This window comes from Macaca mulatta, chromosome 1 (genome assembly GCF_049350105.2).
Source record: "Macaca mulatta isolate MMU2019108-1 chromosome 1, T2T-MMU8v2.0, whole genome shotgun sequence".
In the NCBI taxonomy this organism is placed as follows: domain Eukaryota; kingdom Metazoa; phylum Chordata; class Mammalia; order Primates; family Cercopithecidae; genus Macaca; species Macaca mulatta.
The window spans coordinates 237,247,438-237,260,042 of NC_133406.1; the positions used below are offsets into that span (position 1 = coordinate 237,247,438).

Consider the following 12,605-nt stretch of genomic DNA (forward strand, 5'->3'; position numbering starts at 1 on the left):
GTCCTTTTGTGGACCCTCACCGCCAGTGCTGGAGGTGGTGCTGGGCTGCACCCAGGCAGGGATCACTGCTGAGGGTCATTGAGCACCCCAGCTTGCTGGTCAAATCTCTTCCATCTCCATGGAGGCTAGCAGTGGGAGCCCAGTGACCCCCCAAGGATAGGTGCAAGAAGGGGCTCAGAGAGGATGGGGGGCTCGGGGAACTCTGGTCCAAGCCGGAATCACAGCCCTGGCTCTCCTGCAGAGATTAAGTGCTGGACGAGGCTCTAATATGTGGTTCCTTCTGTTGCCGACCCTAGGAGGACTGCCTCCCCCAGGCTACGCCCTCGAGGAGCATGGGGATCCAGGGCTCTGGGGTGGGAAGCACCTCCATGGCCTTTGCAGCCTGACACCTGGCCACTGCTGGCTACCCTGCGGGCAAGTTCTCCCTGCTCTCTGTCCATCACCACCTGCGGCAGGGATGCCAGGGTCCCTCCAAGTACGGGCCCTGGGCCAGGGGAGGGCAGGACAGAGCAGGCACTGGAGGTGGGGACTGGGGACTGGGGCTGTCTCAGCCCCCGTGTTTCCACATTGGTGCTGCAGTTTCAGGCCCGTTCCCCATCTTCCCCACCCTTGTCAGAGTTCAGCCCCACCAGCCGCTCTGCAGGCCCCACCCTCACAACGCCTGGCCAGGACAGCTCCCTTTGCTGCTTTGGCTTCTTTTCCGTGTTGGCTCCAAGAACACACATGTTTGTGCATGTGTGTGCCTGTGCGTATGTCCGTGCGTGTCTGTGTACCTCCTGTGTGCATGTTTGCACACGTGAGTCTGTGTGCCTGTGTCTGTGGGTCGCATGTGGATGCCTGGGTTTGTGCCTAGGTCCCCATCTGTATCCGGGTCCGGGAGCGCGCACTCTGGAATGCGCGGGGCGGGCGGGCCGCCGCGGCCCCCTGGGGCAGGCTGGGCGGGGCTGGGGGTGGGGCTGGGGGCGGGGCCAGGCGGCCCCCTCGGGCGTCCACGGACTTGGCGTTTACCTGCGGGGGCGGAGGGAAAGCTGAGAACTTAAAGGCGAGGGGCGGGGCGCGCCGGGCCCACAGCGGCTCCCGGGCGGCGCCGAGCGGAGCGGAGCGGATCCCCGGGCTCGGCTTGCGCACCCGCCCGGAACCCAGAACCACCCCGAGCCGCCTGCCCCGTCGCCCGGCCGCCGGCTTAGGGCGCAGCGCGGCTGGTCCTCGTGCCCTCCCGCCCGCTGGCCTACCCGGCCATGGTGACGTCCCGGGACCGCAGGCTGGCCGCGCTGTGGTGCCTTGGGCTCCTGGGGGGCCTGGCGCGCGTCGCGGGCACGCACTACCGCTACCTCTGGAGGGGCTGCTACCCGTGCCACCTGGGCCAGGCCGGCTACCCCGTGAGCGCCGGTGACCAGAGGCCAGGTGGGCGCCGGGCGAGCCTGGGCAGGGGCGGGCGGGGCCAGGGCGCCTTCTCCCGGGCGTGCTCCCTTTGTTTCCTCTTTTTAAAGTTTGCGCCAGGGCGCTGCCAGCTAGGCTGAAGGGAGCAGGGCGGGGCAGTGCCCTGCTTCTGGGACAGGGCCCGTGGGCGCTGAGAAGTCGGACACCCCCGTCCCCTCTCAGGGCTGTCGGCAGAGACTGCTAACGGCCGGGTCCCTTGACCGGAGGAAAGAAAAACATCCCCTGTGTTTGTCTGTGGGAGCAGGGTCCCCCGCTCCCCATGGCACTGGCGTTTTGGCAGGTCAAGTGAAAAGGCAGGCTGGAGAGAAAGGCCCTTTGGGACCCCGGGAGCTGAGTCCCCAGGGTCCCCAGAGCTCAGCCCCTTTGGGGTCCTGTCTGTGAATGTGGCAGGTGCCGTTCTTCCTGGAGCCCCACAGGCATGGGCAACTGAGGACCCTGGTGACCTGGGAAGCAGGTTACAGCGCTGCCCTCTTTCCATCATGCCTTTCTCTGCAGCTGGGATCTGGGGCCCGCACTGGGCCTGCCTGCCTCCACGTGGTTGCTTTGAACTCCCCGGGATCCACAGAGCTTGGAGCTGGGCACCCTCGGGAATTGGAGGAGGGCTTGTGGCGTGTGCAGCTCCCAGTGAGTCATCAGCTGCATTATCTGGGGGTAGGCAGTGGCTGGTGGGGGCCCTGAAATGCCTCCTCAGAGACATCACCCCTCCTCAGCTGTTTCCAGTGCTGGTCCGAGCCTCTGCTTCCGTCCTGCCTGAAGGACTAAGCACCACGCCCTCAGTGTGGCAAAGGCTTCCTTCATCCCTGTCTTGGTCACTTGGCCCGGGGGGGTCCAGGCTCTATCTTCGCTGGGTAGGCAGCCTTCCGGCTGGGTGGCTCAGCCAAGGCCAGGTCCACCCACAGTGGCACAAAATGCCTTGCGACTGGGTAGCATCCAAGGCCTCTGGCTGGGTGTTGCTGGGCTCTCCAGAGCTGGGAGCCCCTGTCCTGGTCCAGGCATGCTCCAGCTTTGCGGGGGGAGAAGGAGAAGGGCCCGTAGGTAATGGTGTGTGCTCCCTAGGGGTGAGGATCCCATGGCATGTGTGGGGGACAAAGCAGGGCTTGGAACTTGATAACTGCCCTGAGCGGAGCTTTCTGGCAGGGGCCCGAGCCCTCTAAGTTTCCTGTGAGTCCCGGCGGGCTTCAGAAGGAATATGTCTTGGGTGGTTTCTGCAGAGGCAGCTGGTTCGAGGCAGCCCAGCCATGCCTGTCCATTTGCCTTTGTAGTCCTGGGCTGGGAGCTGTGGGACGTGGGTCATGGTCGCTGGGGGCCCCGTGGGCTCCCTGAGGCTCCTCCACTCCCCAGCCTGGTAGACGCTACAGGTCGCACCAGTCTCCCGGTGAACCAGCCTGTGTTGGCACAGCCGTGTCACCGTGTGCCAGTGTGCTGACGGTTCTGTTGTGAGGCTGCCAAAGTCCATAGCCTCGTATCTAGCCGAGGGCAGCAGCAGGATCCTGGCCCAGCTGTTCCTTAAAATAGCTGCTCTCTGAGCCCACTTGTCTCCCACCAGATGGCTCCCCCCAGGTTCATGTCGCAGCTGTCTGGGGCCTGTCTGGCATGCCACCTTCCCCGTGTGGGGCTTGACCTGGGACTGGGCAGGGACAGTGGATTTGCCTCCAGGCTGGGCCGTTGTCACTGGAATGAGCAGGTTTTGTTGCCTGACTCGTAGGGGCCTCCAAGCTCCTTTCGGCCTTTGCTGGGGCCCTGCCCAGCTCAGGCTCAGGCCCTCATACTGGCCTCTGAGTCTCGGGGGCCAGTGCTTCCTGGGGTCCCTGGTCCCACTGCGGGGCTCAGTGGGCAGCACGGTCTGTGTGTAGGTGGCACGGGCTGGTCCTGGAGCACAGGTCTGCAGAGGAGGGAACCCAGGGAGCCAGCTTCTGCAGGGCAAGCAGCTCCCGTGAACCTGGCTGTGCGACCAGCCCCACAGAGGGCACAGGAGCCAGGGGGCTGGGCTGCCAGAGCTGGCACTGGGAGCCCCAATTTCCAGCCCAGATGGTCTGAGTCTCTGTGACTCCTGAGACGACAGTGATGTGCTCTGCAGTTGTGTCCCGTGGGTGCGGTAACAAATAACCATACACTCAGTGCTTAGGACAGCATGGATTTATTACCTGACAGTCCTGCGAGGCCCAGTCCAAAGTGGGCTAAAATCAAGGTGTGGGCAGGGCTGTGCTCCTTCTGGAGGCTCTAGGAGGAGTCTGTCTCTTGCCCCTTTCAACCTGTAGAGGCCGCACGCGTTCCTGGTCTTGTGGCCCCTCCTCCATCCTCAAAGCCTACAGCACACACCTGCCAATCCCTGCCTCCCTCTGACCTCTGCTTCCATGCTCACATCTCCTCCTCCCCACCCTCTGACCCTCCTGCCTCCCTCTTATAAGGACCTTGTGATCACGTTGGGCCCACCTGGATATGCCAGGATAACCTCCCATCCCAGATCCTCAACTCAGTCCCATCTGTAAAGGTAGGTCCCTCTGCCAGATGAGGGTCTGGGGATGAGGATGTGGACATCTCTGGGGGATGTTCGTTATTCAGCTGACCACATTGTCCTGAAAGGCCACTGTACCTATGGCTCTTCAGGTCACAGCCGCAGCCAGGGTCACCAGCTCAGCACCTGCGGGGTCCTTGCAGCCATCTGAGAACAGCTCAGCCCTGCCATCACGTGGGGTGCCTTGGGAGTGGGGCGGAAAGGGTTTGGATGACGTGTTCCTGCCTTACTTTCTGAGCAAAACTCATTTCTATTAAGGCGATTTGCTCAGTTCAAAGGGGCCGAGATCTCAGAGTGGAGGGGACCCCGGCAGGAGGTTGTCTGGCCAAGTGCCTGTCCCTGTAGGCCTCTGTCGTCCAAGTGGGAGGCCCCAAATCCTTCACCCTTGAGCTGGCTCGCTGTGTCTGGAAGCTGATCCTGGCTGACAGCAAACAGCAGGCACCGGAAGCCTGGGTGTGCTTCAGCTCCCCCCCCCCAACCCTGTCTCCATCACCACAGCCCCCTGCCACTACGAGACGGTGCGGCTAGGGTGAGAAGGGCTTGGCCTAGCCGACCTGGGCCTGTGCATTTTCAGAAGGAGCGTGGAATTTCTGGAGGGACTAGGGGCTGAGAGAGGTGGGGCCGAGCCCTGCGGGGATGCTGGAGTCCCACTGTTCCTGTCCACATAGCAGGAGGACACTTACATCATTACTTTTCCCCCTCTCGGGGGCCTTGGATGAAGGGATCTGAGCTCAGGGGGAAAGGGCCTCCTTCCTGAGCCCTTCAGGTGGGTGCCACCCACCCTGCCCTGCCCATTGGGCATGAGTCTGCCCCCCAGCTGACTCTCATTGGAGGGCACCAGGTCCCTCTGTCCCTCGAGCTTCTTTGGGGCACTGTTGGGGGCCTGGTTAACCCTTTGCTTTCAAGCTTCTTCCTGGAAACCATCCTGGCCTTTGTGAAGGTTGCACTGATGACTTCATGGTGCAGGTGGAGAGGGTTCCTGGTCTCATTTGCAGCCCCCTCTGGGAGGCAGCCTCAGGGCTTAGGGACCCTGGGGGTCTCCCCAGAGTGGGTGTAGCTTGTGCAGGGAGTGGATGGCTCTGGAGGTCCCAGGCAGAGACCCCGGCCTCCTGGGGCTGTTGGTGTCATCTCTGGGTTGCAGGCACATTCTCAGAGCGTGGATGGGCAGCAGGGTTTCCATAAGTGGTGGGCACAGCCTGGTGGGTGGGTGTCATCCGTGGACTCAGGCTTGGGGACAGCCCTGAAGAGCTTCTTGGTGTGTGCTGGCGCTGGCCGCTTGCAGCTAGCTGTCAACAGTGCTCCGATGCCGGAGTTTTAAGATTTAGTCCCGAAGGCGGGCGTTTTCACGAGGACCGTGGGTGGGAACTGGTGGTGGGAAGGCCTGGTGGTCACAGCCGATCATGGACCTGGTGATTGTTAAGCAGAATTAGAGAGCCTCGGCTCTGTGTAGCCCCTGGAAGTGAGGGATCAGGCTCGCCATGTTTCCCATGCGGTCGAGGACTTGTCGTTTGAAATCATAACATTTTCTCTCAGCGAGGCCATGCCCAGAGGGAGTCTGCCGGTGGCATTTTGAACTGAATGTTGCCTTCCCTCTCAAGGCAAGGACAGCGGGCAGGTCCTCCATTGTCACCCTGGCCAGAGGGCCCCAGACCCTCGGCTCAGAGCTTCCGGAAGAGCACGTGTTTGTCTTTCTCCCCATGGTGACTCCTTGGCGGCTCTCAGAGGCCCCTCCCTCTCTTCAGAGCTGTGAACCCGGCTGCGGGGTGGGTGAGGTTGTTGGATAAAAGGTGTCACCTGGGCTGGGCGTGGTGGCTCACACCTGTAATCCCCACACTTTGGGAAGCCAAGGCTGGCGGATCACCTGAGGTCAGGAGTTTGAGACCAGCCTGGCCAGCATGGTGAAACCCTGTCTCTATTAAAAATACAAAAATTAGCCGGGCGTGGTAGCGGGTGCCTGTAATCCCAGCTACTCAGGAGGCTGAGGCAGGGGAATCGCTTGAACCCAGGAGGCGGAGGTTGCAGTGACCCAAGATCACACCACTGCACTCCAGCCTGGGCGACAGAGCAAGACTCTGTCTAAAAAAAAAAAAAAAAAAAAAAAGCGTCACCTGGCCTGAGTAGCAGGCGTGGACTGCGGTGCCTGGGGTGATGCCCGTGTCTGCCCTGACCTGGGTACTGGGCTCTTGCCCTCCTCTCCTGGCACCTCCTGTAGTTGGTCCATGCTGTGTATATGGCCCACGCGGTCTCTCCCTCATGTTAGCCTTGGCCTCTCTGGCCGGGGCACTACTGGCACTTCCAAAGCTTCCGCCGTGCCCAGAGGCCCCGGACCCCTTAGGAGAGTCCTCCTGGAGTGCTTCTGGAAGTCTCTCCAGTGGGGGTCACGGCGTGTTCTCTGGGCAGTGCTGAGGCTGCACAGCTCCATCTGTGCCCGCCACTGGCTTCTCCTCTGAGAGCCGCTGTGTGCTGGGCGCTCTGGCCAGCTGGCAGGAGCCCAGCAGCTGCAGGGCTTCTGACCCAGGTTAGCCCACTGGCTGCACACACAGGTGTCCAGGAAGCCTGTGGCCTCCTGCCTGTCTGCTCTGTTCTGTTTGCCTCGATCGCTGCCTGGATTCCCCTGAGGCCCAGCTTGGCGACGTGGGCCTGGAGGGTGGGATGAGAGGCTGGGCAGCCCAAAGCCATCTCCACATCTGTGCTTTCCTGCTGCGTTTCTGCCGAGGGTGGTGATGGGCCTGGGTGCAGCCCCCTGGGTCTCCAGCCCTGGCAGGGTATCAGGGGGAGGATGCCTGGAGCACCACCGGCTCTCAGCTCGTGGTGCATTCTGGGGGTCCTACTGCACCTTTGGGCTTCCAGCCAGCACTTTCCCTATGGCCTGTGCCACGGGGCTGGGGATAGAAGCAGGTGGGCCCAGGTGTCCTGTGGTAGGAGGCTTCCTCTCAAAAGTGGACCTGCCCTTGGATCCCTCCCTGTTCTCTTCAGCCATGCTTATTCAGGGGGCTTTGTAAGCAGCTGGGGGGACAAGGGTCCTGCGAGGTGTCTGTGGCCTTGGGTGGCTGCTCTGCTCCCCTTGGCCAGTCCCCAGGCTGTGGAAGTCCAGGCAGTGCAGATGCATGGAGAGTCCTCAGGACCAGACTGCCCTCGACCCCTTCCTGCTCTCCTATTCCCCTCTCCCGCCTTTGAGTGGGGCCTCAGCTAAGTCTGGAAGGGAGGGTCTGACGGGGTCTGGGCTGCTCTGGGATGGTGGGTGGCACTTCACAGGGGAGGGCACTGGCACAGCGGGGCCTCCTGCCCTGGGATGTGGTGGAGCTGCCCTTCTGGGTGCTTGCATGGGGAGCCTGTGGGTGTGGGGGGCCCAGGCTGACCCCAGCTGCATTGGTTTCCCAGGGCTGCTGGAATAAACACTGCAAACAGGGTGGCTGCAAACAATAGAAGTTTCTTTTTTGACTATCTGGAGGCCAGGATTCTGAACCCAGGGTGTCCACGGGGTCACGCTCCCTGTGAACCTGTAGAGAGGACCTTCCTGGCCTCTTCCTTCTGGCCGTCCTTAGTCTGTGGCCTCGTCACCACAGTCTCTGCCTGGTCTTCACATGGCCCTCTCTGAGTGTCTCTTGTCGGGACACGGGCATTGGATTTAGGGCCCACCCTCATCTGGAACAATCTCATCTGGAGCCTGAACTTAGGACAGCTGCAAAGACCGTGTTTCCAGACAAGGCCTCACTGGGAGCCTCCAGATGGCCATGAACTGTGGGGACACTCTTCAAGCCAGCACGTCCTCTCCTTCCCTCCCATTGCTCAGACTTCCCCCCACAGCCTGGGCATGGCCATCTCAAAAGCTGTCAGTTTCTTTTTTGGGGACTTGTGGGTCCTGGTGAAGTGGTTGACACTGCCCAGGAAGCACTTTGTGGATTTGGACTTAAGAAAACCGCGTGTGCTACAGGTTCAGTCTTGAAAGGCGCTAGGGGCCCAGCCTGTCCCTGGAGCCCTCTGCTGCTCCCCACCTTCCGGCCGGCCCTCGAGGCGGTGGCTCTTCCTTCCTGAGCAGGTGTCCAAGGTGGGAGCGCAGACCCTGCCTCCTCTGCTCCGGCTCCGGCAGGTGTGGATGAGGGCCTCAGGGATGGTGCCCTCGAGGCACAGGGGGGTCCTGGGTCTGGGCCCCCGGCACCTGGGGGGCTGTGTCGGCAAGGCAGGAAGGCGCGGGTGCCCAGCTGCTGACCCTTCCCCATTCCTGCCCAGATGTGGACGAATGCCGAACCCACAACGGTGGCTGCCAGCAGCGCTGCGTGAACACCCTGGGCTCCTACCTCTGTGAGTGCAAGCCCGGCTTCCGGCTCCACACTGACAGCAGGACCTGCCTGGGTGAGTGTCGCCTGGAGACCCTGCCTGGGCTCCTGGCTTCGGCCATCCCTGCCTTCTGGGGTGTGCCCGGGCCTGGCCTGAGAGGGTGGCTGTGGACATGGAGAAGCAGAGGCTGCTCTGGCGGTGGCTCCTTCCTGTGGAGCGTGGCTCTATGGAATCCTGGCCGCACCTTGCCCCAGGCTCAGGCCAGGAAAGGGACCGAGCGCCAAGTTGCCGGGTCCCCATAACCCCAGCTGCAAACCCTCTGCAGCCACAGTAAGCCTCGCTGTGATGCTGAGGCCTCTCTTGGTGGACTGGGGAGTGAGCCCGTGGGTGGAGATCCTATTAAAGATTCTCTGCAACAGAAGCTGCCGTGGTTGATCAGCAGGGACCTGGACTGGTTGTGATGTCCCTTAGATTTGATTCGAGGGAGGCCTGGGTTGCTCACTAGGTGGCGGGGGAGGCTGGCCGAGGAGGCCTGGTCCAGGGCAGGGGCTGCATGAGGCCACCCTTCACCTGCAGAGCCGGGCTTTGTGGGCCCAGGTGATCCCTGCCCATCCTTGGGGAGCCTGGAGGGTGTGGGCTGTGGCAGGTGGGGTAGGGGTGACCGAGAAGTGGGACCCTGGCCCTCAGCTTCCTCTGCGGGGTCTCTTGGATGTGGGAATGGGCTGGAGGAGGTGTCAGGGACAGGAACTGTGGCCGCAGGGAGGGAAGGTAAGAGGGAAGGAGGGGAGGTGCCAGGCCCCGAGGAACCGGCACAGGGCTGAGCAGGGGACTGGAGCCCAGGAATCTGGGGTGAAGAGTAAGTACACAGTCAGCCACCCTCACCCTTTGGTGCCCCCGCTCCTGGCTGGCTCTGGACACAGGCGCCCCAAGCAAGGACAGGACTGACCCTTTCGCTGGCCTCTGTCTGGAAGGCATGGGGGGTCGTTCTCTGGGTGACTGGGGTCAGGACGCCCCTTCTTTCTGCCTTGGAGGCCCGGAGCAGGGCCCAGGCCGGCTCCGAGGAGCCTCCCTCCTGGTCCTGCCTGCGATGTGGCAGGGCGGCCTGCCAGCCCCGGGGGCCCCCCCGCACACACTCACATGTCCCGGCCGCCGTGGGGATCCAGGCAGCGGCTCTGCAAAGTTTCCCTGGGTCTGAAAGTAGAAACAGATGCAGGAATGTTGTGATGTACTTCAGGACAACGGAGATGGGGTGCGGCCCCCGCCCGCCGCCCTGCGGGGACTTCTGGGAGCCTGGGGCACTTTAGCCTTGCACCCCCCAGTCCCCTCAGGCCCCCTGGAAGAGGCAGCTCTTGGGGCACATGTCCTTTTCTGGACCCTCCTCTCAGGCAGGGTCTTCCTTGTAGAAGGGCAGTCCAGGTGTCAGCCGGTGGGGCCTCTCCTGGCCTCTACTCCCCTCTCCTGGCCTCCAGTCCCCTCTCCTGGCCTCTAGTCCCCTCTCCTGGCCTCTACTCCCCTCTCCTGGCCTCTAGTCCCCTCTCCTGGCCTCTAATCCCCTCTCCTGACCTCTAATCCCCTCTCCTGGCCTCTACTCCCCTCTCCTGGCCTCTAGTCCCCTCTCCTGGCCTCTAGTCCCCTCTCCTGGCCTCTAATCCCCTCTCCTGGCCTCTACTCCCCTCTCCTGGCCTCTAGTCCCCTCTCCTGGCCTCTAGTCCCCTCTCCTGGCCTCTAATCCCCTCTCCTGGCCTCTAATCCCCTCTCCTGGCCTCTACTCCCCTCTCCTGGCCTCTACTCCCCTCTCCTGGCCTCTAATCCCCTCTCCTGGCCTCTACTCCCCTCTCCTGGCCTCTACTCCCCTCTCCTGGCCTCTAATCCCCTCTCCTGGCCTCTAATCCCCTCTCCTGGCCTCTACTCCCCTCTCCTGGCCTCTACTCCCCTCTCCTGGCCTCTAGTCCCCTCTCCTGGCCTCTAATCCCCTCTCCTGGCCTCCAGTCCCCTCTCCTGGCCTCCAGTCCCCTCTCCTGGCCTCCAATCCCCTCTCCTGGCCTCCAGTCCCCTCTCCTGGCCTCCAGTCCCCTCTCCTGGCCTCTAATCCCCTCTCCTGGCCTCTAGTCCCCTCTCCTGGCCTCTAGTCCCCTCTCCTGGCCTCTAGTCCCCTCTCCTGGCCTCTAATCCCCTCTCCTGGCCTCTACTCCCCTCTCCTGGCCTCTACTCCCCTCTCCTGGCCTCTAATCCCCTCTCCTGGCCTCTACTCCCCTCTCCTGGCCTCTACTCCCCTCTCCTGGCCTCTAATCCCCTCTCCTGGCCTCTAATCCCCTCTCCTGGCCTCTAGTCCCCTCTCCTGGCCTCTAGTCCCCTCTCCTGGCCTCTAATCCCCTCTCCTGGCCTCCAGTCCCCTCTCCTGGCCTCTAGTCCCCTCTCCTGGCCTCTAGTCCCCTCTCCTGGCCTCTAGTCCCCTCTCCTGGCCTCTACTCCCCTCTCCTGGCCTCTAATCCCCTCTCCTGGCCTCTACTCCCCTCTCCTGGCCTCTAGTCCCCTCTCCTGGCCTCTACTCCCCTCTCCTGGCCTCTAGTCCCCTCTCCTGGCCTCTAATCCCCTCTCCTGGCCTCTACTCCCCTCTCCTGGCCTCCAGTCCCCTCTCCTGGCCTCCAGTCCCCTCTCCTGGCCTCTAATCCCCTCTCCTGGCCTCTAGTCCCCTCTCCTGGCCTCTAGTCCCCTCTCCTGGCCTCTAGTCCCCTCTCCTGGCCTCTAGTCCCCTCTCCTGGCCTCTAATCCCCTCTCCTGGCCTCCAGTCCCCTCTCCTGGCCTCTAATCCCCTCTCCTGGCCTCTAATCCCCTCTCCTGGCCTCCAGTCCCCTCTCCTGGCCTCTAATCCCCTCTCCTGGCCTCTAATCCCCTCTCCTGGCCTCTAATCCCCTCTCCTGGCCTCCTACTGTGAGTGGGGGCCTTGGAACACTCACTCTCCTAGGCTTTGTTTTCACCATCTATGTGATGGTGACCTTCCCTGAAACCCTCAAAAGGGACAGGGACCACCCCACCCACCACATCCCACTGCCCACCCGCCCGTCACTCACTCGGCTGGAGCCTCCTCCTGTAGCCGGGCCTTCTGGGATTTGCCTCCTAGGAGGCTGTCCTGGGGATGTCTGCACACTTGGGGCCCCAGAAGTCTTAATTTGCGGTACTCGCCCATTTTAAAGGTTTTCTCCGGCAGATGCCAGGGCCCCTGGGCAGGGCCTGCACGGCCTGGCAGGAGGCTCCTGGGACCTCGGGGCCCGTCTGGCCGTCACCTCCCAGGGTGCCCCCTGTGTGAGTGGTGGGCTCCCGGTGCCTCCACAGCCTTCTCCAGGGCTGGTGCCGGGCTCCTGGCCTCCTCGCTCCATGGAGGGCCCAGGTGAGACTCGCCTGCATGCCAGCCTGTCACCTAAGTGCGTTCACCTACTTGGGTCTGCTGGACGCAGAGTGGTCACCTTGGAGTGCACCTGCTCTTTCATTTGACTGCGACTCCCAGCAAGGCCTTTACACCGAAGCTTCAGGAAATACAGCCCCGGAGCTGTGATGCATCTGTTTCGCTACGGAAGATGCTGGATGTTTCACCCCCTGGGAACAAGTGGTGACCCTCGCTTTGACAGCAAGAGTGACTTGGGTCCCAGTAGCCTTTGGCTGAGTTGAGTTAGAGAAATGCCTTCCTCTCCCTAAAGTCCCTGGTGGTGGCCTGGGCACCCCTGGCCTGGGGACACGTGAAGACTAGCCCCATTCCTAGGCCACCCTGCCTGGGCACCATCCAGACCCCCTTCCTGGCACTATCTGGGGCATGTTGTCCCCCCTCGTCCCTTGCCCATGGTGGCTTCTGTGTGAGAGGGATGCCACAAAGGCTTTGCCTCTGTGGGTGGGGGATAACAGATGGCGAGTTTCTGGGAGCTGACACCTGCAGGGGCGGGGCCGGTTCCTCGGTCTCCCAGGAGTTTCCAGGATTGGCATGGGTTTGTCAGCCTGGGCCCACCGGGAGCTGCTCTCTGTGGGGGCCTGAGAAGCTTCTAGAGTGGGGCTGGAGTCCTCTGGGGGCCACTTCCCAGGCAAAGCCAGGCATGTTTGTTTGAGGGCTGCCTCACCGTCTCAAGCCCCTTCTTGTTGCTGAGGACCCGGCCAGGGTGTGGGCCTGAGACGCCGGCCTGGGATGGGGAGGGTGTTGTGGCATCTCAGCTCCTGGCCAAGGGCTGCCCTGAGGGGGGTCTCCTGCGGCAGCTCAGCCTGGGCCTGTCAGAGGACACTGCCCACCCAGTCTGTGCCAGGCTGCCTGGACTCTGTGAGGGCTTGATGGGGGTAGGGCTGGATTTCTGGCCCCTGGGGAGTTTGGAACCCTTCACCCTCCACTGCC

General features: G+C 62.7%; 1 protein-coding gene across 32 annotated transcripts in view; it reads left to right on the forward strand.

The window, feature by feature from the left end:
• MEGF6 (multiple EGF like domains 6) overlaps positions 1–12,605 on the forward strand; it is a 123,240-nt gene that overhangs the window by 76,525 nt on the left and 34,110 nt on the right. For 23 of the 32 annotated variants that reach the window (XM_077978631.1, XM_077978538.1, XM_077978549.1 and 20 more), the window contains exon 5: positions 8,186–8,308. In XM_077978631.1, the coding sequence (XP_077834757.1) occupies positions 8,186–8,308 (123 nt within the window). Of the gene's footprint in view, positions 1–1,058; positions 1,405–8,185; positions 8,309–12,605 lie in introns of those variants that run through there. The other 9 variants (XM_077978651.1, XM_077978654.1, XM_077978675.1 and 6 more) reach the window with 2 other exon arrangements.